The sequence below is a fragment of the Mycteria americana genome, unplaced genomic scaffold (assembly GCF_035582795.1).
Source record: "Mycteria americana isolate JAX WOST 10 ecotype Jacksonville Zoo and Gardens unplaced genomic scaffold, USCA_MyAme_1.0 Scaffold_44, whole genome shotgun sequence".
Lineage (NCBI taxonomy): Eukaryota > Metazoa > Chordata > Aves > Ciconiiformes > Ciconiidae > Mycteria > Mycteria americana.
This window is the reverse complement of record NW_027445631.1, coordinates 559889-587646: the sequence shown is the minus strand read 5'-3', so window position 1 is coordinate 587646 and position 27758 is coordinate 559889. Positions and strand designations below refer to the sequence as shown.

The 27758-nt window shown below is 38.8% G+C and overlaps 1 protein-coding gene across 3 annotated transcripts in view; it reads left to right on the top strand.

Moving 5' to 3' along the window:
- The window catches only part of LOC142403832 (chromodomain-helicase-DNA-binding protein 1-like), a 64387-nt gene that overhangs the window by 8942 nt on the left and 27687 nt on the right, over nt 1-27758 (top strand). For 2 of the 3 annotated variants that reach the window (XM_075490132.1, XM_075490133.1), the window contains exons 3-16: nt 7920-8127; nt 10260-10361; nt 12352-12419; nt 14653-14802; nt 15102-15355; nt 21446-21671; nt 22617-22717; nt 22978-23156; nt 23642-23769; nt 23852-24068; nt 24747-24836; nt 25694-25884; nt 26975-27163; nt 27335-27497. In XM_075490132.1, coding sequence (XP_075346247.1) covers nt 7920-8127; nt 10260-10361; nt 12352-12419; nt 14653-14802; nt 15102-15355; nt 21446-21671; nt 22617-22717; nt 22978-23156; nt 23642-23769; nt 23852-24068; nt 24747-24836; nt 25694-25884; nt 26975-27163; nt 27335-27497 — 2266 coding nt within the window. The remainder of the gene's footprint in view (nt 1-7919; nt 8128-10259; nt 10362-12351; nt 12420-14652; nt 14803-15101; nt 15356-21445; nt 21672-22616; nt 22718-22977; nt 23157-23641; nt 23770-23851; nt 24069-24746; nt 24837-25693; nt 25885-26974; nt 27164-27334; nt 27498-27758) is intronic. The other variant, XM_075490134.1, reaches the window with a different exon arrangement.

The following is a 27758-nucleotide window of genomic DNA, read 5'->3' as shown; positions in this document are numbered from 1 at the left end:
AATTAAGTATCTAAAAGAGCACAAATGCTCTTCAACAGCAAATACTGAATATTCCCTTTCTGTATACATCATATTAACAGCATCTTTATTCTGTAGCTTAATTTGCCTTGCCCTATTGTTTTAGATCTAGAGTTCTTCCAATTCTAGTCTTGATAGTATTTATAATTTCTGTTGATGTTTGGTCTCTTCTTGGAAGCACGTTCATCAGTGAAGAAGGGGGGGGGGGGGAAGCAAATTACACCACAGGATAGAGTTGGTTGGAAGAGGACAGCAATGCAAGAGCAGAGTAAAGGGAGGACATAATGTGACAAGGTAGGATAGGGTAAATTGACAAACGCAGGTGAATAGTTAACTGAAAATTAAGTTCTGTACACTGTCTCTTTCTCTCATTATATGTAAGGTATGTATGTTTTTTCTACCAGTCTCTTGAGTATATTCAGAAAGGGTGAGGGAAAGACAGGAAGGTTCTAATTTAGGCTTAGGTGCCTGAAGATTGCCTCCTACCTTCCAGTTTCAAGCAGGCTTTTTTGAAAGAGGGGAAAAAAGGCTGGTTGTGCTGTACCCAAACCCTCTCTTTTAGGCTACTTCAGGTGTCCGCAACAGGATGAGTATGGTGTCCTCTTTCACCTTTTGCTGAACTGTTTCAAATAAAAGCATCTAAAGAAAAGGCACTGACCCTGGACTGTACAGGAAGAGAAGGGGGCAAGAAATAAAGCACTTTGCCTGTCCTCTTATGTAAGAGGAACTCTGGAGAGCAGAGGATCAGAATTGCTGTTCCTGAGATGATATTTATGTAACAACATTAGGTAGCAGGTAATTATGACAGTATTCTGAGTCTTTGGTCAAAGAAATGTTTGCGTTTTAATGTTCCTTGCATCCTAACACTAGGGATACAATACCAGAATCTCAGTAATTAGTAGTGCCAGTTCAAGTGATTAATCTTGTAGAGTTCAGTGGTGCTATTTTGTGTTAATAGGCATTACTCATTTTGAGGAAAGTTAGACAAATTATGGACCCTAGCTGGACAGCATCAGATAATATTTAAAGCTCTTTAGCTAGAGGAGGAATTGCTTGTATACTATACCACAGATAATGCAGGGAAAATCAAAGAAGCACATAGGCAAAGGAGGAAAAGAAAACATGACAAGGATGTTAAAATATGACTACCTCACAGCTATTATTTCCATGAATTTACATTTTAAATGCCTTTATTATAGAACTTAGGTTCTGCTCCTTTTAATAAAAGGATAAAAGGAAACAGTCTTGCTGTCATGAAAGTGTGTTGTGTTTTGGGGAGGGGTTGTTTTGGTGGGGGGTGTGTTTTCTCTTTCCCCTAATGGAACAACTATTTTAAAAGTCAAATTTTGGTATAGTCTGAAATGCTCTCACTTGTAGCTTGGTTAGCAATGATAGCTTGTAATGATTATTTCTAGAAAATGTACATGTTGTCTTAAACTGTATCTCCTTTCCTTTTCAACCTCAAGAAAGATTAAACCACTTCTGGCATGCTGCTGATAGAAGTTGTTGGAGTGAGAGATTGCTTGTCTTTCAAGTTCTCAAAAGAATGTGAACCTTTCTCAAGCTGATTATGATTGGTTTTGCCCTATAATAGCTGTTACAGTATTCATTTTAGCGGATCAAGAAAATGTCATCTGAGCTGCTAGAAATGTGTATGAAACTTCTATATCTTGTATGTCTTTTCCTACAAGCTTCAAAAACTCAAACAATTAGATTTTTAAAACTGGCAAACAAGTTCTCTGAACTTACAGTGATGCTAGTAGATGTTGCAGTGTAATGAGTTCTGCAGTGGTTTTGGGTTTTTGGTGGGTTTTTTTTTTTTTTTAGACATGTCAGTAAGGCTCCTTGAAGAAAGGGGAAAAGGTATTAGGCTGCGTAGCATTTGAAGCACTTGGAAAAGCAACTGCTGCCTGTCATGATGCAATGTGGAATGTGTGTGCATGTACTAAAATTGAAAACAACAACAAAAAAATCCCTTTTCATTTGAAATGTATTCAGTTAGTTTTCCTAAATTCTGTATTGATTTGCACCATTTTATACTTTGGTTTCAGGACAGCAGTCTTAAGAAATATTGCCCTGTTCAGTTGTTCTCACTTGTTACACTGCTTTGTGGGGTCTGTAAGTTGGTAGGATGTTTTTTAAAAGCTGAATCTGTTCCTTCTACAGACTACACTGACACCACTAAGGGGGTGCTGTGTTGGGGGAAGGTTGGAGAGGGCATTAATAGCAATGTCAAAATAAGTTATTCTCATGGAGCATCACTCACCAGCAGGCAAATATATTGTTTGAGGACCAAGACTGTGTTTTCAAGGTGCTTGGCTTCAGCTGTGATAGCTCATACTGCTGCTTTGTACCATTTTTCAAATTGTGTGAAAATTGCTGAAATTCAGAGTAAATGTAGGAGCATTTAAAGTGAAATTTTGAAGTTGCTTCTTCCTTAGTTCCCCCTCTATTTGCAAGGAGATGATAGATGTAATTTTTTTTTTTTTTAACACATGCATGTGTGTAACTGTGTACCTTTTCTTAGATAATTCCATCCTTCCTCCTAGGGTTAGCATCTGAACTACTAGGGTTTAATCTGAATTACTGCTCATGTGGTAGAGGGTCATAGGTAATCCCATGACAGGGATTAGAGATTTATGTTCATTTTGAATAACTAAGGGTTATTTAATGTGTCCATGTTAGGGAGAAAGGAAGGCTGCTCTCCATTACTGTTTTTTACCCCTTAGTGTGCCAGTAGTTTTGTGTTTGCAGTAAAATGTGGGGAGGCTGGGGGAGGAGAGTTCTGTTTTTCTTTCATGAATACGTTAGCTAAAATACTGTAGCAAAAAAATTTGCTACAATTAAGTCCTGAGGCAGGGTGAATCTGGGTCCTGCTTAGGTGATACTGAGAAGTAATGACTGTTAAATTTTGACTAGGTCAGCACTAGACAAGCGAAACAAAAATAAAAAGCCAAGTACATATATATCCCAGGGAAGTTACATTTGCAAAAGCAAAGTGCTAGAAAGGGATGCTCTCTGGTGGTAAATTGACATGGTGTAGCAAACTGCTAGTAGCTGTGTTGAAAGGAAGTTGAAATTGAAAACTATTACTATGGTAGCTTACTACAGTAGTTTTTCAGTAAGATGTAATTTTCAAAATACTTAATTTTCAATACCCCAGTTTTTATTATGGGCACTGCTTAAGAGACGTGGCTAGAATGCTGCAGACATTTTGGTGTGAGGGAAGAAGTAGGTTTTTAGTCTCCTCTTTAGATAACGCTTCCTTTGTTCCAAGCAAGTCTTGGCATATTTTGGAGACTTTCTTGAATTTTTTTTTTTTTAGAAAGTTAAATAGGTCTGTCATCTTTATTGTTGCTGCTTTCTTACAAGTATTACTTCAAAAACAAGTAAGGCATTTCTTTATCTTGGAAGTTGATCATGCAAGTTGGTAGTCTGGCTGATGCTGATCTGTTTCTTATACTACCTACATATTCTAATATGTAGGTAGTATAAGAATATACTGATATATACTAATAAAATAATATATATGTAGGTAGTATAAGAATTCTAATACCTACATATTCTAATATGTAGGTAGTTACCTTTTAAAGATAATTGAGAGATAAATCTTAGGCTGAAAATTTCCATTCAACTTCTGTTTGAATAGGTAAGTAGTCCTGTTAGGCAAGAGACCTTTTTTTGTGGTATTGATACAAAGATGTTTTCTTTCAACTGCTGCAATCTGTAAATAGCTTGGTTAGGGAATGAGTTTTCCATTTTATTTGTGTGTGTGTGTGTGTGTGTGTGTGTGTGTATAAATATATATATTTTTCTCCTAGGTTTAAGAAAAAAATTATTTCTGTGAGAGAGCAGAGGCAGTGAGTTTGATAGAGGGAATGGCTAAACTGAGTTCCTTGTTCTTAAGCCTTTTCATGACACCTATGTTAGTGTAAAATTTAATTTGAAAGATGCTAGTATTAAGTTCTTATTAAAAAAAAGTCAGTTGAACGTAATAGTTTGAAATACTGACATATCAGTTTTACACTTTGTGAAAGAAGGAATGTTTTTTAAAAAAAAAAAAAATTTAAGGTTTGGCTGAAGTACAGGAAAAACAAGGACACAGTCTGCACCTGGAAATATGTGACAGCTAGTGATTTGCCTTGGCATAAACTTGTTCTCTTCTGGCTCTTAGACTACAGTGATCTCAGTAGTAGAAATAAAAATATGAATTTTCTCTCTGATTTTTGGAAAAGTTGGGTCTTAGGGGTGTTTTGGGGGGGGGTTGGTGGTGTGGTTTTTTTTTTTTTAATGCTGAAAATTGAGCATTTATCCTGTAGCATTTACTGTATAGTGTGTGTTTTGCCTAGGGTTCCTCATCACTGTTACTGTTGGTTTAAATCCCTTATATTTCTCAGAGGAAAGTCCTTTGATATACAGACTATTGCAGCTATTGGAGTTTTAAAAGTATTGTGTCGTGCAGTGCTGCTTGTTACGGTCTCAGCAATCTATAGTGTATCTTCATTGCAGAATATGCAAAATGTACTCATATATTGCCCTGCTTCCTACCTCCTTTGCAGATACAAACTTTTGGGTTTTGGGTTATAATACTGCCCTTGTAGGGGTTGTGTCTCCAAGTCAAAGTTCTACTGAAGCTTAGGGTAGAAATGGACCTCCCCCCAGTGAGAACACATGATAAATTAAATGATAAATTAAATGTGTGCTGCTAGTCCTCAGAGCCTTCCACAGCTGGTCATCCTGTGGCCAGTGAATAGGCAAGTTCTCCACACTTCAGTAAAAATGAAGTCACAGTAAAAATGAAGTCACAGCTATTCATCTTGTCTTTTTTGTGTGTGCTGTAGTTACATCAAGATCTCTGCGAATATGTGGTACATATAAGAGGGTGTGCAGACAGAAACTAGTGTAGTTTCACACATCTGCATTAATTTGGATGACTAGAGTTGAAGTAAACTCTACTCAGTAGGCACTAGTCCTCTGTGCTTGAACTCCCATAGGTACTTTTTACCAGTGAATTTGAAACTTTTTAAAGCATGTATGAGTACTGCCATAGCATCTCAAGATTTGATAAATGTTTTAGCAAGGCCTTGTTTTCAAAAAAACTTGCTGATGCTCAGTTTGTCTTTTCCCATTTTCTTGTTGTGCTGATTTAACACTGTGGGATAAGACGGCTTAGTAAGACCTTGTGGATGGTAGGGCCTTTAAACTTTATCTTTCTGTTTTTTCTTTATTCTAAGTACAAATTAGCTGTTAGTCTACGGTAGTGATCATGCATTCTTCCTCGTAGAGGGTTTCATTAGTGTAGCCCTGAAACAATTGTGGTGAACCTTATTATTTGATATTTTTTTAATTGTTTCTTGTATTTTCCTTTCTTCATCTCCCAATCCCTCTTACTTCTAGCTACAGATTTGTATTATAATCTTGCATTTATTAATAAGTCAGTTGAATACTGACTTTGAAACTTTTACTCTTTTTCAGGCGTTACTATTAGTTGATATGCAGTCTGGTCATATTACCCTCCTCATGTCCAAATTGGGTCAATTTATTGTGAGAAGCAGGGATGATGAGATAGGTCTTATTTTGCTGATCCTGCTAAGCCCAGTGGGGAATCCATTCCCAGGCAGCCATTGTTAAGAGGCAGTGTTGCCAAGATAAGGAGTCTATGTATTTTGTCTGAACACTGAATATTGTATGATCCACATCTGTTGACGGATTGGTATTACTTAATGGAGAGCATAGATGATAGCTAGTTGATCTCTTCATAAAGAAAATTATTTGGAATTAGTTCAGTTCTTTACATCTAGCTCCTGAGCAAATGCTTGCAATATCTATTAGACTTTTACTTTCTATCTCACAATCCTTTTGTTTTTGAACTTGCCACTTACTTCCTATGTTGAAAAACATTAAACTGTTAAAATTTCCCATCAACTGTGAATCTTACTGACATGATTTTTGCTTATTTATCTAAATGTAGGATTTAGGCATTTTTTGTGGCATTTTGTCACAGGGACTTGTCTGGCAGGTATTTACTTGTGTCTCGAGGTTTCTCCTTGCTGAATTTTCTTCTCTTCATGTACCATCTTCCACAGTCACTGTGACATTTACCTATGGCACTGTGCTATGCTGAGAAATGCTATTGTTTTATAATGCTCTAATTTACCCAACGCTAGAGGTAAGGTAACAGTTGTGTACAATAATACTATTGTATTTAAAATATCTTTGGTGAATCATGGTGGATGTTGCCCTTAATTTCTGGTGAATAGTTTAAACTCCAGTCATATTCTACAGTGGGTGCCTTGCTTTTATTTTTCAAGTCAGGTTAATATGTTAGTGTTATAGCATCGTGCCTCAAGTAGGCCCTTGATGACAGGAATGGGAAGTTTGGAAGCAGCCTTGTTGCTCCCCGGTTTTCTCCTCAGCAAGTGTAAGTAAACCCAGCAGTCATATTTCTTCATATCCCCCACTTCAAAATAAGGAAGCTTTTTCATGCTTTGTTTCTTTCTTTCAAAGTCAACAGATGCAGATGGTTGGTTGAGGTGCTGTCTACAGGAATCAGTTTGTGAATAGCTTCATGCATTTTTTTCCCCTCAGTAGTACAATTTAATTGGTGTTAGCAACAGGGAGAGTAGTGGTTCTGTTTTGTGGCTTTAAATGTCAGTTAAGTGTGTTCTAGTGCAGATGATCAACCTACCACCACCCACCCACACACATATACCCCCCTTGCTGGCTGACAGCCAGATGAATTGTGCTGGCAGTGATAGGCTTAGACTTTGATATCAGCTTTTGGGTTTTTATTGTTTTGGATTTTGGTCTTATCTTTACTGGGGGTTTGTCTCTTTTTAAATGCTTGCAACCCAAGTGTACATAATTTAAAATTATTTTGCTTGTGTGGTGTTGTAATTCCAATGTTTTCCCTCATGATATCTCTAAAGTATGGTAGTATTTAACCTAATGAGGAATTTGATTAAAGTTTTAACTCTGTTCCTTTGTAAAATTGTTTTAGAAAACCAAATGTTTCTATGTTTTTGAATAGTCATGAAATAAATGTTTAACTTAACATATTTAAATAGAATAATATTTAAAATCTAGTGTGAAATGAATGTACAGGTGGAATAATCCAGTGGCTCAAGAATATGCTACGGTCACTGATTATATGACTTGGCACAAGTCATATAATCAGTGACAAATTCAGAGTTTGTGTGGGGAATTTTACTGCTGTTATTTTAACAGTATAAGATGGTCTGCATGGATTTATATTATGTGTGACAATACACTTGTGGTTTTCCAGTTACTTTTTATAAACACTTTATTTAATCAAGTGTTTGGTAGTATTTTGTATATAGTTGGTCCAAATCACAACATGAAATGTAGTTTGCAAGTACTTCCTTAAAGATACTTTTTTCCCTATTGTTTTTATGAAAAAAGTAAAACTAGGGAAACAAAACAGAGTTTATATTTGCTTTGAAGAAATGCATGCTCAAAAAAAAAAATTGGGGGGGACACTGCTGATCTAAAAAGACATAAAACAGTTGTGTGTGTGTATACACAAAAATATGTGGGGTTTGATAGAGCTAAGTAAGGGTTTGGGTGGATGAGAAATACCCTTGTTTGACTCCTCTACATTAATGATTAATGTTCTCCCTTCTTTCTTGCCTCTCTCTCTTTTTCTTTTTTTTCTCTCTCTCTCTCTTTTTTTTTCTTTTAAGGTTTGGTGAAAAGTATCTGATTAAACTCTGAATTTTCATTCCTGATTTATTTAATCCAGTGCATTCATTTGTATGCTATCCATGTGTCTGAGCTAACCTAACAATTTATTTATAGGTGAAGCTAAAGTCTTTTAAATGTGACTTTTAAAAAAAATTCTGTTAGCCATTGTGTAATATCCTGTTAACTTCTAATTGCAGCCAATCAGATGATGATTCTGGGTCAGCATCAGCTTCTGGATCTGGTTCAAGCTCTGGAAGCAGTAGTGATGGAAGTAGCAGTCAATCAGGTAGCAGTGACTCTGAGTCTGGTTCAGAGTCAGGCAGTCAATCAGAATCAGAGTCTGACACATCTAGAGAGAAGAAACAAGTTCAAGCTAAACCACCACCAAAAGTTGATGGATCTGAGGTAAAAAAAACCCCACATAAATTAACCCTTTGTGGGGAAAAAAACCACTCTGTGCAGAGTAGTTACAAGAGCAGTTTTAATTTAAACAAACAAAACCCCCATAATTTTTACTTAGAATTTTAACTTGATTGGGTTAGTGAATGCACATGCTTAGCTTTCATAACAAACATTGGGCTCTTAAATTCTCATCTCTGTAAATACCTACAGTTAGATACTTACCTAAATTTTATCATGCAGAAGCACCTATTAACTTATTGCATATTTTTGAAGACAAAGCCACACATAATGTTGTTATTTCTAAAATTTTATTAAGTTGTCTCTCTGATGCTTAGTTTCTTCATATCAATAAATGATTGTATGACAATTTCAGGCTTAGATACGGCTTGTCTTCTGTATGGGGAAAAAGTCTGCCAAATTTAGAAAAAAAAAAAAAAGTGGTGTTTAGAAATCTCTTAAATGCAATGGATGAAAGTTACCTGAACTCTCCTCTGTTTCTCTGTGTAATATGGCCTTAATTTGGATGATATATGATATATATGAAAGGTAATAAAATATTTCCTACCGTAAGATTCAAAGGCTGTTAAGGATTCTGTTTTTGTGGGGTCTTTTTGTTGTTGTTCATGTTCATGCTTTTGATACTGTCTCTCACAGTATCCTTCTGGACAAAATGTCCAGCACACAGCTAGACAAGTCCATAATATGATGGATGAACAATTGGCTGATGGGTCAGGCTCAAAGAGTTTTAGTAAATGGGGTTACATCAGGCTGGTGGCCAGTCAGCAGTGGGGTTCCCCAGGGCTCAATTTTAGGGCCAGTGCTCTTCAATGTTTTTATAAATGATCTGGGCGCAGGAATCAAATGTACATTAAGTAAGTTTGCCAATGATACTAAACTAGGAGGAGCTGTGGACTCCCTCGAGGGTAGAGAGGAGACATCTGGATAGACTAGAGAGCTAGGCAATCACCAACCGTATGAAATTTAACAAGAGCAAGTGCCAGATTCTGCACCTGGGACGGGGTAATCCTGGGTATACATACAAATTGGGGGACGAGAGGCTGGAGAGCAGCCCCGCGGAAAGAGACCTGGGGGTTTGGGTTGATGGCAAGTTGAATATGAGTCAACCGTGTGCCCTGGCAGCCAAAAGGGCCAACCGTGTCCTGGGGTGCATCAAGCACAGCATAGCTAGCCGGTCGAGGGAGGTGATTGTCCCACTCTACACTGCACTGGTGCGGCCCCACCTCGAGTACTGTGTGCAGTTTTGGGTGCCTCAACATAAGAAGGACGTCAAACTGTTAGAGTGTGTCCAGAGGAGGGCGACCAAGATGGTGAAAGGTCTTGAGGGCAAGACTTAGGAGGAGCGGCTGAGGTCACTTGGCTTGTTCAGCTTGGAGAAGAGAAGGCTGAGGGGTGACCTCATCACAGCCTACAGCTTCCTCAAGGGGGGCAGCGGAGGGGGAGGTGCTGATCTCCTCTCTCTGGTGACCAGCGATAGGACACGAGGAAATGGAATGAAGCTGCGTCAGGGGAAGTTCAGATTGGACATTAGGAAAAGGTTCTTCACTGAAAGGGTGGTCGGTCACTGGAACAGGCTCCCCAGGGAAGTGGTCATGGCACCAAGCCTGTCAGAGTTCAAGGAGCATCTGGATGACGCTGTTAGTAATGTGGTTTAGTTGTAGGTAGTCCTGCAAGGACCAGGGAGTTGGACTCGATGATCCTTATGGGTCCCTTCCAACTCGAGATATTCTATGATTCTGTGTACTTTGGTATTCCCATATGAAGCAAAAATATATCAGCTAAGTGGCCTGAAAGGACTTATCTAGATCAGTTTAAAAATTTACTTTCAAAAAAAAGTTATCTTAATAATACAGAGGCCTGCACAACTATTGTTATACTTAATGTAAAAATTGTGCTGGCAATTCTCATATAACATTCCTTTCTGCAGAAGTCTCACTACTTTAAAATGCTATCCAATATTATTAATGCATGTGGTATTTTATAGTGAGGTATTTATTATTAATAAAAGTGAGATCCATCTTAATAGTGATGCTGCTCGTCTTAAGACAAGTAAGTATGTGGTAAACATTAAAGTTTCAATAGGTTTAAATGACTCTTGTATCTGAATTCCAATTCAGTTTTGGAAGTCCAGTCCAAGTATACTTGCTGTACAGAGATCAGCAGTGCTCAAGAAGCAACAACAGCAGAAGGCAGCTTCATCAGACAGTGGTTCAGAAGAGGTAAATAACATATAAGTTAGTAAATAAAATGTAAACATGCATGTCTCATTACCCCATATGTTAGAATAAAATTATGTAGAACCAAGTTCTGTTCTCTTAAGAGTGTGTGTGTTTCAAAAGTCTGGGTTTAGTCTATAAAAGTAATGTTCAAATAACTGACATGTTTATAAAGAAACATGGGGGGGGGGGGAAATTTAGTTGCATGTTTTCAGGTCAGTTGTGCCAAAATGATAGCAGTTTAGATTGATATTTTTAGCTAGATATTCTGTGATGTATGAACAAAATTTTCAAGTCACGTAGTATTAACTTTCATTGTATTTCATAGAATCATAGAATCATTAAGGTTGGAAAAGACCTCTAGGATCATCTAGTCCAACTGTCAACCCAACACCTCCATGCCTACTAAACCATGTCCTGAAGTGCCACGTCTACACGTTTTTTGAACTCCTCCAGGGATGGTGACTCCACCACCTCTCTGGGCAGTCTGTTCCAATGCTTGACCACCCTTTCAGTAAAGAAATTTTCCCTGATATCCAGTCTAAACCTCCCCTGGTGCAACTTGAGGCCGTTTCCTCTCGTCCTATTGCTAGTTACTTGGGAGAAGAGACCGACCCCCACCTCTCTACAACCTCCTTTCAGGTAGTTGTAGAGAGCAATAAGGTCTCCCCTCAGCCTCCTTTTCTCCAGGCTAAACAACCCCGGTTCCCTCAGCCGCTCCTCATAAGACTTCTGCTCCAGACCCTTCACCAGCTTCGTTGCCCTTCTCTGGACACGCTCCAGCACCTCAATGTCTCTCTTGTAGTGAGGGGCCCAAAACCGAACACAGCATTCGAGGTGCGGCCTCACCAGTGCCAAGTACAGGGGGATGATGATCACTTCCCTAGTCCTGCTGGCCACACTATTTTTGATACAAACCAGGATGCTGTTGGCTTTCTTGGCCAACAAGAAAGCCTTCTGAGTTCCATAAAGCATTTCTGCCTTCTGAGTTCCATAAAGACAGTTAAAAATACTAAAAGACTTTTCCACTATAATTTCTCTATAAAGGTAGCTGCTGCAGTTTTCAAAAACACTATATGGAGTAGAAAGCTAGATTTTTGCAACTATTGTAACAGTTATAAAAGAATTCTTGTATTTTGAGAACCATACTTCAGTTTTAGAGACTTTTAAAACCTAAACTATAGGCTAAACAAAAGTTGACTTTGTGCAGTAGGAATATCTTTTAAGGACACTAGTGACTGTGAATTAGAATTTATTTAAAAGCAGACTTTCATATTTCCTTCATTATAAAAAAAAAAGTAAGCATTCTGTTCACAAGTCTTTAATCTGGGCGTCTTTTTTTTTTTGGTCAGATTTAGCTGCTCATCATTAAAACTAAACAAAGGAGTTAATCATATATAGTTAAAATATTAATTTATAGCTGTTGCTAAGTACTGTTTTCCTGAAGACTCTTTCAGGATAAAAATGATCTGAATTTAATCTCTATGAGATTGGTTTTAGGAAAATAATTTTAAGAGGGTTCATCGATTTATTTATTATTTTTTGTTTAGGAGTGGAGAGAGAAGAAACATACATGCTATTCTCAAAATTTTCTTAGTGGTTAAATGTGAGAGGATATGAAAGGTGAGAGAGCTCTCAAAGGGCAGGAGATTTTATTAGGCTTTTGATAGAACCTTCATCTTGATTTATTAACTTGCAGCAGTCTAAACTATGTCTATATGCAGGCACAATGATTATATTTTAAGACAGGTTCTTTTTGTAGTGTTTTCTAGAGTTCTGCTGACGTGGTATATTCATAGATGGAGAAATATGAAATCAATAGCAATCCTGATCTTATTCAATATCAGTGGACACATTGAGGGGGATGAAGAGGATAAGACATTACGAATATGATTTCAGTCTGAAAGTGGGAGCCGAATTATCTTTTTAATTCTAAAAATACTTCATTCTTTTTGTGGTAATGAATCATATATATTCTTTTCTTCATCTGCAGGATTCATCGAGCAGTGAAGATTCTGCAGATGACTCTTCCAGTGAAACCAAGAAGAAAAAACATAGAGAGTAAGATGTTTTTCATAAATAATATAATTTTTTGTTATGGTGACATAATGCTTATAATTACCCAGGCTTCACTTCTCTGCACTTGAAATACATAATCTTGTGCTTCTCAATTTTGATTAACGTTTTGGAATATTTTAAAATAAATACGCTCAAAGGAACACATATATCACTATTCATTTCTGAGTAAAAGAGACTATATTACCTATAGAAGAATATAGAATAGAAGTTATTGTTATTGAAAAACATTCATCAGCACTTTTTATTTTTTAAAGTAGTCTTATTTGCAGCATATTTTTGAGCTGAAGGTCCTCCCTGAAAATTATTGAAGAAATAGGAAACTACTTAAGTAGGTTGTCTCAGATAAAATTTAAGTTGGAATCCTGTAGTTCATGCCAAATTTTTAAACACTTTAGAGGCAACCCCCCCCCCCAAATTATTGCAGGTTTGACAGTAATAAACTGTCTGGGCTAGTCAATAAAGCTAAGTTGAAATTGAGCTGGTTTTAAGCTGTAGATCAAAAAGTTTGTGAAAAAGGTTATACCTTCTCATTGGTAGTGACCTGGGGGGGATGTTTTTGGGTTTTGTTTGGGTTTTTTTTAATGAACGGTGTATAGATATTGAATCGTTCTCTTATTCCTCTTCTCCAGTTAATTTGAATCATCTCAATATTCAGGGTTGCCAATATAATATCTTCAAGAAATGGTATTGGGGGGTAGGGGGAGGCAAAAAAGCTTGCTATGCAAAATAGTACTTCTCTAGTGATGAATTGTTATTAACAGTCTTCTGTTACTTAAGAATGTGATTACACCTAATAACATACTCTGTTACAGGAAAGATATTTAAGTTTAGAAACTAGTAACCAAATAACCTCATCTATCCAGTGTTTCAATTTTGATTTATACCTGTTTTGAATAATATGTTTGCAGTTGTTATCTGACATACAGATCAGATTTCTCTATATATAACTTAGTACAGGATCCAAGCCCTAGAATATGGTGTTTTATATGTTTATATCTCCAAATAAATACAGGTTGTGGATTTGCCATAGGGTGGGGCAGTTGGTTGGTTTGGGGTGGGGTTTTTTTGTTTTTATTTGGGGGGGGTTGTTGTTTGGGTGTGTTTTAATTTACTGCTTGCAGAAAAAAAAATCTTTTAAGGAGACAGATGATTCTGTAGTATTTCCAAGACACACAGATATATTGACCACAATGAAAACGTAACTTCTAGGACCAATGCATATTTAAGTGAAAGAAGTGTCAAAGCACTGATTCTTAGGCTTCCTGGTCTGAAATTTAATGAAAAGGTCTTCGAGTAATATTCCACCTTTGAAGGCCATTAGTACCGTTTGAGCATCTTGGTCAAAGACCCCTAAACCTGATAACAGATGGTAGTATAAAGATTTAGCAACCTTTCAAGAATGCACACCAGACTTTTCTCCCCCCCCCCCCCCCCCAAGCTATTAAGATTAAATTTGTCTGTACAAACAGTGTCTCAGGTAAGATACTGTTCATCAGTGGGTACACCTTTCCTGTTGCAAAGTAGAAGATCTCAGCTAAGCAGGAGCACAGAGATACTGCTACTGGGAGTCACAAGTGGCTTACTCGTACTATCTTGCGTGGGTGTGAAGCACTGATTTGGAAGCTCAGTGGGGGCTTTTGGGAGCCAATGCCTCTCAGATTGCCATGGTTCAAGTCTTTCTGTGTGTTTCTCAAATCTGATTCTGCATTATTTTTGGTACCTGTGCTGAAGTTGCTAATTATTCACATGAGGCACAGGGAACATAGCTATTAGAGAATTTTGGATTCTGCAAAATATAATGTTATAGAGTTTTATGACTTGAGCATAGGTAAGTTCCAGTAAATATGTATCTTTCCAGCTAAAGTCTTGTTAAGGACTTCAGGTTTATTGATGTCAAATTAACTCGATTATTAAAGCTGTAATTTATACAGAAATCCAGATTTTTGGTTTGATTTGTTTTTTACATCTACCTCTTGATAACAGAAAACTTAATTCAGCTCCCTTTGAAGCCATTTGGGCATTTTTACCTGTTATCTGTTCATGATAAGTTTCTGTCCTTCCAGCTGAAATGACTATTATAACATTTTTATTTCTGTGAAGAATGTTGAAATTAAAGCAGCAAACCTGTGGTGAATACCTGATTTAAAAACAAAACAAACAAAAAAACCAAAAAAAAACTAATGTGAGTTACTGTTTTGTCTCTGAATATGTACAGTGAAGACTGGCAAATGTCTGGGTCAGGGTCAGTATCAGGAACTGGTTCTGATTCTGAATCAGAGGAAGATAGAGAGAAAAGCAGTTGTGAAGATAGTGAATCTGACTATGAGCCAAAAAACAAGGTCAAAAGCCAGAAACCTCCAAGCAGGTAAGAAGTCTTGCATTTTAGATACTCTGGTACTATTTCTAATTCGTAATCAAGTATTGTACTACTATACAGGCAAATGAAAACATTCATATTTATTACAGAACTTGAAGACTTTTTTTAAGCTACAAAAGATGTTATCATAGCAGTGGTTTGTGTTGAATACCTCTTTCCTGTCTGCTCCAACTGAAAGTGGTGTAACTGAGCAGTCATGAAATATATGTTTTCAGAAACAAATACAGAAGGCTTGTAGTTGTCTGTGTTGAAACCCCACTGTTGTGTTGTATCTTATTGTCTTCAAGAATTGAGCCAAAAAGCGGCAAAAAGATTGCAGGACAGAAAAAGAGGCAGCTTGATTCATCAGATGATGATGACTATGACAAGAGAGGATCTCGTCGCCAGGCAACAGTCAATGTTAGTTACAAAGAAGCTGAAGAAACCAAGACGGATTCTGATGACTTGTTGGAAGTTTGTGGAGAAGATGTCCCGCAGCCTGAAGAAGATGAATTTGAAACTATAGAGAAGTTTATGGATAGTCGAATTGGCCGAAAAGGAGGTATCTTTCTTATCGGTGTTCTTAAGATGCTGCAGTGCATTGTGGTGCAATGTAAACAGCAACTGTTCTCAGTTGTAGGTAACCCGTGATGTTTGTAAATAATAAGTTTAAAAATACCAGAAAGTAATCTTATTTTGTTTTTCATACTCATAAGGATGTTTCTTTTGTAAACCTTATAAAGTAAAACATAGAAGAACTTAAGTAACTAATTAATGCAAAAAGAAAAAATGAAGTGGAATATAGCTCCATATTGCATAAATGCATACCATACTGTTATACCACTATTTGTACAGTTTATTGATCCCTGATAGGTATAAACTGTATACAGGGGGGTGGAGAAAAAGTGGACTGGATAGGACAGCTAACCAGTAGCCTGAATGCTGAAGGATGATATTGGGAAGGCTGAACCATTGAGATTGTGATTTCAGTTATTCCTGTACAAATAGTCCCAATACAATGCAATGGATGGTGGAATCTAAAATTTCAGTGGTGTGCTTGCATGTGGACTTCTAAAAGTAATTCTATGAATGATAGTAGGGGTGTCATATTTCCAGCAGCTGATGGGATGCAGTGTCCTGCTTATGTGTTTGGTTTGGGGGTTTTTTTTAGCCTGCAAATTAGGGTTCTGATTATAGAAAACTTGGACCTACTCACACTTCAGAACTGCCTTTCTCCATTAGTTATACCTGATCTTTAGAGTTTCTGACCTATCTCAGAGCTTGCACTCTCTTTCCTCTCAACTTTCTTTTCCCATACTGTCCTAAATTCCCGTGTATTCTTACTCTAGCACCTTACTCCAATGCACAGAGTCACCGCTGTGTTAAAAGCCTTTTGGACTAGGCTTCTTATATTCTGCATGCCCAGATGTTGTTACTGCTTGTGCTGTCCTCTGCTATTGCCATGATCTGTTGCTATATCTGTCCCCTGCATCTGGTTGGGTCCACTTCCTTATTTGGCTCTCCTCACAGAAATGAGCCTGTTTCCTGCTGCTAGTGTGCTTCAGCTGTAATACTGACTGTATTTAACTAAAAATTGCCCCACATAAGATTCCAAAGACGGGGGGAGTAGTAAAACAAGATTAGGAAGAAATAGTTCAAGAGCAGCCCATCCCTACGAGCAGGAAGTCAGGCAAAAATGCCAGTAGGCCTGCATGGATAAACAAGGAGCTCCTGGCAAAACTCAGAAACAAAAAGGAGGTATACAGAAGGTGGAAGCAGGGACCGGTAACCTGGAAGGAATACAGAGACACTCTCCAAGCATGCAGAGACGCAGTTAGGAAAGCAAAGCCCACTTGGAATTGAATCTGGCGAGGGTTGTCAAAGGCAACAAGAAGGGCCTCCATAAGTATATAGGTGACAAAAGGAAGACTAGGGAAAATGTGGGCATGCTGCTGAATGGGGCAGGGTCCTGGTAACACAGGACATGGAAAAGGCTGAGGTACTGAATGCCTTCTTCATCTCAGTCTTTACTAGTAAGACCGGCCTTCAGGAATCCCTGGCCCCAGAGACCAGGGGAAGGTCTGGAGCAAGGAAGACGTACCCTTGGTGGAAGAGGATCAGGTCAGGGAATACTTAGGCAAATTGGACATATGTAAATCCATGGGTCCTGATGGGATGCACCCACAAGTGTTGAGGGAGCTGGCAGATGTCATTGCGAGGCTACTCTCGATAATCTTTGATCATGGCAACTGGGAGAGGTGCCCGAGGACTGGAGGCAAGCAAATATCATAGAATCATAGAATGGTTTGGGTTGGAAGGGACCTTTAAAGGTCATCTATTCCAACCCCCCCTGCAATGGGCAGGGGCATCTTCAACTAGATCAGGTTGCTCAGAGCCCCGTCCAACCTGACCTTGAATGTTTCCAGGGATGGGGAATCTACCACCTCTCTGGGCAACCTGTTCCAGTGTTTCACCACCCTCATTGTAAAAAATTTCTTCCTTATATCTAGTCTGAATCTACCTTCTTTTAATTTAAAACCATTACCCCTTGTCCTATCACTACAGGCCCTGCTAAAAAGTCTGTCCCCATCTTATAAGCCTTTAAGTATTGAAAGGCCACAATAAGGTCTCCCCGCAGCCTTCTCTTCTCCAGGCTGAACAACCCCAACTCTCTCAGCCTTTTGTCATAGCAGAGGTGTTCCAGCCCTCTGATCATTTTCGTGGCCCTCCTCTGGACCCGCTCCAACAGGTCCATGTCTTTCCTGTGCTGAGGGCTCCAGAGCTGGATGCAGTACTCCAGGTGGGGTCTCACCAGAGCAGAGTAGAGGGGCAGAATCACCTCCCTCGACCTGCTGGCCACGCTTCTTTTGATGCAGCCCAGGATACAGTTGGCCTTCTGGGCTGTGAGTGCACATTGCTGGCTCATGTCCAGCTTTTTGTCCACCAGTATCCCCAAGTCCTTCTCTGCAGGACTGCTCTCGATCACATCATCCCCCAGCCTGTATGGATACCAGGGGTTGCCCCAACCCAGGTGCAGGACCTTGCCCTTGGCCTTGTTGAACCTCATGAGGTTCACATAGGCCCACTTCTCCAGCCTGTCAAGGTCCCTCTGGATGGCATCCCATCCCTCAGGCATGTCAACTGCACCACTCAGCTTGGTGTCATCTGCAAACTTGCTGAGGGTGCGCTCGATCCCACTGTCTATGTCATTGATGAAGATATTAAACAGGATTGGTCCCAATACAGACCCCTGAGGGACACCACTCGTTACCGATCTCCATCTGGACATTGAGCTGTTAACCACTACCCTCTGGATGTGACCATCCAACCAATTCCTCATCCACTGAACAGTCCATCTATCAAATCCATATCTCTCCAATTTAGAGAGAAGGATGTTGTAGGGGACCGTGTCAAAGGCTTTACAGAAGTCCAGATAGATGACATCCGTATCTCTTCCATTGTCTACTGGTGTAGTCACTCCATCATAGAAGGCCACTAGGTTGGTCAGGCAAGACTTACCCTTGGTAAAGCCATGCTGGCTGTCTTGTATCCCCTCCCTGTCCTCCATGTGCCTTAGCATAGCTTCTAGGAGGATCTGTTCCATGCTCTTCCCAGGCACAGAGGTGAGGCTGACAGGTCGGTAGTTCCCAGGGTCCTCAGAATCACAGAATCGTATAGGTTGGAAAAGACCTTTAAGATCATCAAGTCCAACCATAAACCTAACACTACCAAGACCACCACTACACCATGTCCCTAAGCACCTCATCCAAACGTCCTTTAAATACCTCCAGGGATGGCGACTCAACCACTTCCCTGGGCAGCCTGTTCCAATGCTTGATAACCCTTTCCGTGAAGTAAAATTTCCTAATATCCAGTCTAAACCTCCCCTGGCGCAACTTGAGGCCATTTCCTCTTGTCCTATCACTTGTTACCTGGGAGAAGAGACCGACCCCCACCGCTCTACAACCTCCTTTCAGGTAGTTGTAGAGAGCGATAAGGTCTCCCCTCAGCCTCCTTTTCTCCAGGCTAAACAATCCCAGTTCCCTCAGCCGCTCCTCATAAGACTTCTGCTCCAGACCCTTCACCAGCTTCGTTGCCCTTCTCTGGACACGCTCCAGCACCTCAATGTCCCTCTTGTAGTGAGGGGCCCAAAACTGAACACAGCATTCGAGGTGCGGCCTCACCAGTGCCGAGTACAGGGGCACGATCACTTCCCTAGTCCTGCTGGCCACGCTATTTCTGATACAAGCCAGGATGCCATTGGCTTTCTTGGCCACCTGGGCACACTGCTGGCTCATATTCAGCCGGCTGTCAACCAACACGCCCAGGTCCTTCTCTGCCAGGCAGCTTTCCAGCCACTCTTCCCCAAGCCTGTAGCGTTGCATGGGGTTGCTGTGGCCCAAGTGCAGGACCTTGCACTTGGCCTTGTTAAACCTCATACAATTGACCTCGGCCCATTGATCCAGCCTCCTTTCTACCCTTTTTAAAAATGGGCACAATGTTTCCCTTTTTACAGTCATCTGACTGCCATGACTTTTCAAATATCATGGAGAGTGGCTTGGCAGCTACATCAGCCAATTCTCTCAGGACTTTGGGATGCATCTCAGGTCCCATAGACCTATGTATGTTCAGGTTCCTCAGGTGGTCATGAACCTGATCTTCTCTTGCAGTGGGACTGACTGTGCTCCCCCAGTCCCTGTCTTGAGGTCCATCCACTCGAGAGGTGTGGGAAGAGAAGTTGCCAGTGAAGACTGAGGCAAAGAGGTTGTTGAGTACCTCGGCATTCTCCTTGTCTGTTGTTACCAGTTTGCACGTCTCTCCTGTCTGCAAGAAGGGAGGACCCAGGGAATTACAGGCTGGTCAGCCTCACCTCAATCCCTGGGAAGGTGATGGAGCAGCTAGTCCTAGAAACCATTTCCAGGCACATGAAAGACAAGAAGGTGATCAGGAGTAGTCAATATGGCTTCACCAAGGGGAAGTCATGCTTGACCAACTTGATAACCTTCTGCAATAAAGTGACTGGCTTGGTAGATGAGGGGAGAGCAGTGGATATTGTCTAACTGGATTTAAGGAACGCCTTTGACACTCTCCCATAAGACCCTCATGGACAAGCTGTTGATGTATGGGCTGGATGAGCAGACAGTGAGGTGGATTGAAAACTGGCTGAATGGCCGGGCCCAGAGGGTGGTGATCAGTGGCACAAAGTCTAGCTGGAGGCCAGTAACTAGCAATGTACCCCAGGGGTCAATAATGGGTCCAGTCCTGTTCAACGTCTTCGCTAATGATCTGGATGATGGTGCAGAGTGTACCCTCAGCATGTTTGCACATGGCACCAAATTGGGAGGAGTGGCTGATAGGCCAGAGGGTGGTGCTGCCATCCAGAGGGACCTCGACAGGCTGGAGAAATGGGCTGACGGGAACCTCATGAAGTTCAACAAGGGGAAGTGCCAAGTCCTGCACCTGGGGAGGAACAACCCCAGGCACCAATATATGCTGGGGGCAACCCAGCTGGAAAGCAGCTTGGCAGAAATGGACGTGGGGCTCCTGGTGGACACCAAGTTGAACATGAGCCAGCAGTGTGCCCTTGCTGCAAAGAAGGTTAATGGTATCCTGGGCTGCATTAGGCAAAGTACTGCCAGCAAGGTTGAGGGAGGTGATCCTTCCCCTCTGTTCAGCATTGGTGAGGCCGCATCTGGAGTATTGTGTCCAGTATTGGGCTCCCCAGTACAAGAGACTGATGGCACTACTGGAGAAAGTCCAACGGAGGGCCACTTAAGATGATGAAGGAACTGGAGCATGTATCCTATGAGGAAAAGCTGAGTGAGCCTGGACGGAGAAGAGAAGGCTCAGTGGGGATCTCATTAATGTATATAAATACCTGAAGGGAGGGTGCAAAGAGGACGGAGCCAGGCTTTTTTCAGTGGTGCTCAGTGACAGGACAAGAGGCAATGGACGCAAACTGAAACATGAGAGGTTCCATCTGAACATCAGGAAACACTTTTTTTGACCATGAGGGTGACTGAACACTGGAACAGGTTGTTCAGAGAGGTGGTGGAGTTTCCCTCCTTGGAGATATTCAAAAGCCATCTGGACATGGTCTTGGGCAACTGGCTCTAGGTGACCTTGTTTGAGCATGGGGGTTGGACCAGATGACTTGCAGGGGTCCCTTCCAACTTCAACCATTCTTCGATTTTGTGAATTGGATTTATAGCATCCATAGTAATAACTGAATAGTAGACTATTCAAGTCTCAAGGCTGATTAAGCACAGTGTCAAATATCTGTTATATTCTCAGAGGTGAGAATGATATAGCAAAGATGACAGCAAGCAGTGTTAGTGGAGCATTCTCTGGGGATCACTAGAAAAACTAGGAATGCTAAGAAAATTCTTATGAGATGAGATACTATAGGTTTGATGCAGAGTTTTTTGGTTGCTTTTTTGAATCTTGTTGGTATACTTGTGTGTGTGTTAATATAGCTACATCACAATTCTTCAAATAAGAGGAATGACATAAGAGGTGTAGATATAATTATTCAAGTTACATGCTCATGTAAGAGCATCGCAAATTGCTTTCTGCAGTATGTTTTTTACTGGTTAATTTATGGCAGTAAATTAAGCCTTAATCAAGCCTTATGGTGTGGTTTCTTTATCAGCCACTGGTGCTGCAACCACCATCTATGCAGTTGAGGCAGATGGTGACCCAAATACTGGATTTGAAAAATCAAAGGAGCTAGGAGAAGTACAGTATCTTATTAAATGGAAAGGCTGGTCACACATCCATAATACTTGGGAAACTGAGGAAACACTGAAGCAACAAAATGTTAAAGGAATGAAGAAACTGGACAACTATAAGAAAAAGGATCAGGAAACAAAACGCTGGTGAGTATTTTTATAACTACTTCCACGTTACATATTTTTTGTAACAATATAGATGTTTTATTGTGTTTCTGTGAGTTCTATTGCCTCTTTGTGAAGGCATAGTTTCAAGTACCTATACAACAGGAGGACAAAAGCTTTAGAGTTGAAGCTTCCCTAACACCTTATGATCTTGTAAGATTCTGAGCATACCAACTTTACTTGAGCAAGTGAGAATACTCACACATCTTGTAAAATCAGGCCTTTAAGGAAGCAGCTTCTGCACCTAGATTTTAATGTTTTATAAATGAAGTTTTAACAAGATGGGTGATGGGTTTTCTGTTTTTGTTTTAAATCTTACCATTTACTAATTTTGTTATTGATTGATTGTATTTTGATCAGAGTTCTTCGGGAATTGCTGCAGAGATTAAAAAAAAATCAGAAATGGCTAAAGCACTCAAAACATTACAGCATTTAGTTTTCCTGGCTCAAACTTCTGTTAAAGCCTCAGAGCCAAGAAGTGAAAAAAATCCTTACGTTTTAGTGCTATGTTTTGGTATTCCATTTTATTAGTATGTTTAATATAATCTATGAATAGTGGTGGGATTTTTAGTGACACCTACTCATAAGATAGGTTCTTATAGTGAGCCATCAGTGCTGTTCCGTGAAAATACCATGTGAAATACACTACTCAGTGTTGAGAACAGATATTGTAAATGATCTGCATGACTAGTACAAGCTGTAGCTGATAGTAATGTTTCGTGATAAGCTTTCTCAGTCATCAATGATGAGGTACCTAGGCCAGATGCAACACTTTTATAGCAGGAATTTCAGAGTTGTAGCTTCTTCAAAGCAGCTCTCTAAGCAGCATTCCTATGGTGCTTATGTTCAGAGCTTTGAAATTGCCAGCTTTTCTTAGTTTTAGAACTACACGATGTAATAAGTGCTGCAAATAATTTCCCATTTCAGGCTGAAAAATGCTTCTCCGGAAGACGTGGAATATTATAACTGCCAGCAGGAACTTACAGATGATCTACATAAACAGTATCAAATAGTGGAAAGGATAATTGGTACGTGACAAACTTCCAGATGGACAACAGTGTTGAGAATATTACAAGTTTATTGCTTGCATGTTTAATTTATAGTTAAGAAATTTAGGTTATTAATATCCCTAACAACTGAAGGCAAAACAAAATCTCTGATGAAGAGAAAAGTTGTCATACTGTCTTTGCTGTGAAACTAGTTCATGTTGTCTTATCACCTAAAATGAGTGCTTTCTTAAAATGCAGAAGGAAAATATTGATCTGGTATCTCTGATGCATTTCTGCAGCTCATTCAAATCAGAAATCAGCAGCTGGTTATCCAGATTATTATTGCAAATGGCAGGGTCTACCTTACTCAGAATGTAGCTGGGAAGACGGTGCTCTCATTGCCAAAAAATTTCAGGCGTGTATTGATGAGTATTTTAGCAGAAATCAATCCAAGACCACTCCATTTAAGGACTGCAAGGTGAGTGTGTAATTTCAATGGATTTATACAGTTGCGATAATTAAAAAAAAAGTTGACGTATTTTATGCATCCAGAAATAAGATGCATATTATAAAATATTTTTGAATGTTGTCCAGAACAGTAATAATGATAGCTATATTTATATATGTAGCAAGTATCACTATTAAGAATAGCCTTTTGTAGGTATTTGTTCCCTACTTATTTTATTGCCATTCAAAGATGGAATTGTTTAGTACTTTAATTTGTTTTAAAAGTAGCCTTTGTGAATGAGTTCATGTCACTTCTGTTGTGGAATTTAGATCAGCAGTCAAACTAATTTTAGCTTGCAAATGGGTTGATATTGTTATATGGCCTAGTTGTCTGTGATGAATAAAGACTAGACTTGGTGACCAAACAGATTCCTACTGCTCCTTTTTTTTCCTATAAGACGACATTTTGGTAACTTCACTTAGTAGTAGGACTGATGCTCAATTTGCTTTTGACAGATTCTAAAACAGAGGCCGAGGTTTGTTGCACTAAAGAAGCAACCATCTTATATTGGAGGACATGAGAGTTTAGAGTTAAGAGATTATCAGTTAAATGGACTGAACTGGCTTGCTCACTCGTGGTGCAAGTAAGTATAGTCTTAAATTAGTCTTGTTGTTTTTAATTTGAAAGCATTTATAATTTTTGTTTGTTTGTTTTTTGTTTTTTAGAGGGAATAGTTGTATTCTTGCAGATGAAATGGGTCTGGGTAAAACAATACAAACAATTTCTTTTCTGAACTACCTGTTTCACGAACATCAACTGTATGGGCCTTTCTTGCTAGTCGTGCCACTTTCTACCTTGACATCTTGGCAGAGAGAGATTCAAACTTGGGCTCCTCAGATGAATGCTGTGGTTTACTTAGGAGATATAACTAGCAGAAATATGGTGAGTATTTCTTTGTATCATTGAAAAAGATTAGTGGTAAATAAGACTCATTTCATGTTCCTGTCTTATGCTAATCTCCAATATTTTTTTTAGGAATGAGCAAATACTTATTTGAAACATTGTATGTGTTTAAAATGCAAATTAAAAGCATAAATTTTGATCTGATATAAATGTATGTGAAAGATTTAATTCCTGCTTAATAATAAAAAGGATTAAAAATGCAACCTTGAATTTGAAAATAAATTGTCTTTTGTCATGTGATTATTTAGGTGCATAAAATAAATATTTAAGCCAGACAGACATAATCTTAATTTGTTTTCTGAAAGGAGGAATGTAAGTAACCTTATCCATTAAAGTTTTAAAAACAAAAACAAACAAACAAACAAAAACAAAAAAGAAACCAAACCAAAAAAAACCAACACAAAAAACCAAAACACACACACACACACACACACAAAAATCCACAAAAAAAACCCCAACCAAACAAAAACCAACAAACACCCACCACCACCACTGTTTAATAACTTTAAAAAAAAAAAAGCTACACGTGTTATGTTCCTTTTTCATGATCAGATTCTTGTATGTCACTTAACATCTGTATTGCTGTAGTACCTGAAGTCATCCTGATCAATAAGACCATTTTTCTCTAGCTTATAGTTCACTTGATTCTTCTTGTAGATAAGAACTCATGAATGGATGCATCCACAGACCAAGCGATTAAAATTTAATATACTTCTAACAACTTATGAAATTTTGCTGAAGGATAAGGTAATCACACTTACTTCTTCAGGGAGATATAATCATTTGTAGGATGTAAAACTCCTTTAGAGTTGGCACATATTTGGGTTCTGATGGGGAGTACGACAGCTTTACTCTTGGAAGTATGACAGTGAAATTTTCTTTAAGCACTTTTAGATTTTATGTATGTGTGGTGAGGCTTTCTGCTCCCCCCCCCCCCCCCCCCCCCAAGCGAGTGGGTAAAACTTCTTTTTCTTCAGTTTGCTTGAGCTTCACATTACTGTAGTAATTTCTTCGCATCTCAAAATCTCTACTTTCCTGTAGACCATCATCCAGGAACTGAAAAAACAAACCAAGCCCTAGCCCCAAACACCTGTGATTCAGAACTCTGAAATCCCATGTTTTATCTTTGTATTTGTGTGTGCAGTATTATGTATATTACTACTCTTTTCATGATGGTAGCACATAAGAGTTATTGTTAATCCTAATAGCATATGAAAATTTTAATTAAAAAAGTTCTGCTTGTTGGCTTTCTATTTGATTTGTTTGTACATGCTGGAAAGAAGAGTCAATAGTGGAATTTTTTTTTTTTTTTCAATTGAAAATTTATAGATCAGCTTTTTGCCTTCCTCCTCCCCCCCCAAGTATAAACTTGGTTTATACTTTCCTTTTAAACTTGGGATGCCTGCGTAGCCTTTTGTTGAATCCAGCAAACATAGAAACCATAATTAATACTAAAAACATATAGGTGTCCATTTGTTATTAAAATAAAATGAGTGATGGTGTATATATAACCTCATGTAAAATGTCAGAAATTGCATAATATATTAACTTGTATAATGTCTCTCCCCCCCCCCCCCCCCCCCCCCCCCCCCAATTTCTTTAAGTCATTCCTTGGTGGTCTGAATTGGGTATTTATAGGAGTTGATGAAGCTCATCGTTTAAAAAATGATGATTCCCTTCTGTACAAGACTTTAATAGACTTTAAGTCTAATCATCGTCTTCTTATTACTGGAACCCCTCTGCAAAACTCCCTAAAAGAGCTTTGGTCTTTGCTGCACTTCATCATGCCAGAAAAGTAAGGAATGTGATTTTTTTTTTTTTTTTTTTTTTTTGTGGTCAAGTTTCTTACGGTGGAATATTGTAGTGATTGGAGAATCAATAGAGATAAAAAATTGTATTGTGAAATAGTTTAAATATTTTATATAAAATAGATGCATGTATTTTTCATGCTGCTCTTGATAAATTGTTTTGGTAGCAGTCGTCACTTTTTCTGTTTTAGCAGTCCACAAAAAAGATGGATTGATGTATGGCTCAGAACCACTTCATCTTAATCTAAAAGGAAAATCACATGGATTTACTCTAGGGAAATAGAATGGGGCTGAGGATGTCTTCTTTTCTGTGTTAGTACTATGAATGAAAACAAGATTGTACCACAATGCCCGATATCCAGTAGTTCAGCCAGGCAGCCAATTTGCCCTTATGGTTTGCATAGAATAGGTTTACTGTATTGATGTTATTCTATACTGACCTCTCTTTATATCTGGGATAAATAAGAGCACATATCTTGTAAATACAAAGCACTGTAGCTCCGATTAGTTTTGGAGCTATGCATTGCATTGACTTCTTCAGAACCTTACAAGCAAAGCCACTAAGGTTGTTGTCCGGCACCTATTCTTCATTTGATCACAAAGTCCATTCTCTTAGTCTGTTAGCACATACCAGAGGATAATCACATTTCAGCTAGTCCATACAAGCTGCAAAAAGTATGTGAAGTGGTCTGTTCTTCTGTTCTCTTGCACTTCCTCCAGCTATACAACTATTTTTTCATGCTGCTCTTGAGAAATATAATGGAATTTCTGCAACCTTCTACCTGGGTTTCCATGCAGAAAAGTAAAATGTTGGGTTTTCACTGGAGAAATTAAAATTCAGTAGGTTTTTTTGAATTTTCATTCTGCAAAAGTGTTTGGAAATTTCCATTCTCCTAGTTGCAGGCAAAATATTTGGAATTTCTTGTGAGATGCAAATTCAGAAACTTATTAAATAAAACAGAGGGGAGTGGGGAAGAAGTCCATATGTGTTTGTGTGCACGTGGTATATTTAAGGTTTTTGTGTGTCTGTGTTCATGGTATGTCACTATTTTATCTTTATTCTTTCTTATGTTGAAGGTTTTCTTCCTGGGAAGATTTTGAAGAGGAGCATGGCAAAGGGAGAGAGTTTGGTTATGCAAGTCTTCACAAAGAACTTGAACCATTTCTACTCAGAAGAGTTAAAAAAGATGTAGAAAAGTCTTTACCTGCTAAGGTTGAACAAATTTTGAGGATGGAAATGAGTGCATTGCAGAAGCAATATTACAAGTAAGTAATGACACTTTTTAATTCCTGCTATTTTAATGATATGTCTATATGAAAATTACTGAAGTGTAATAGTTCTCATAATGCAATTTGAACTGATATTTTGAGAGCTTACATCCTTCATATTTCCACAAGTGGTTAGAAATTACTTCCATTGCACATTCTATATCATAGGTGGATTTTAACCAGGAATTATAAAGCCCTGAGTAAAGGTTCAAAAGGCAGTACCTCAGGCTTTTTGAACATCATGATGGAACTCAAGAAGTGTTGTAACCATTGCTACCTCATTAAACCACCGGATGATAATGAATTCTATAATAAACAGGAGGCCTTACAGGTAATACTTTTTTTTTTTTTTAAAGTGTTTTTACATCTCTAATATGCACGCAGTAATTTTATAGTGTTCTGGCAATTTATTAGTTCTTATTAAAGTATATTAAGAAAGAACACGTTCTCTATTAAATGTGCATCCTGGGTTTTACAGGTAAGTGAATTGATTATTTTTGTTTGTTTGTTTCTTAACTAGAACTGAATAATAGAGAGATCAATACTAAATAAAATATCCCTGGCTTGAATTATGATCAAAATAAAAAGGAAA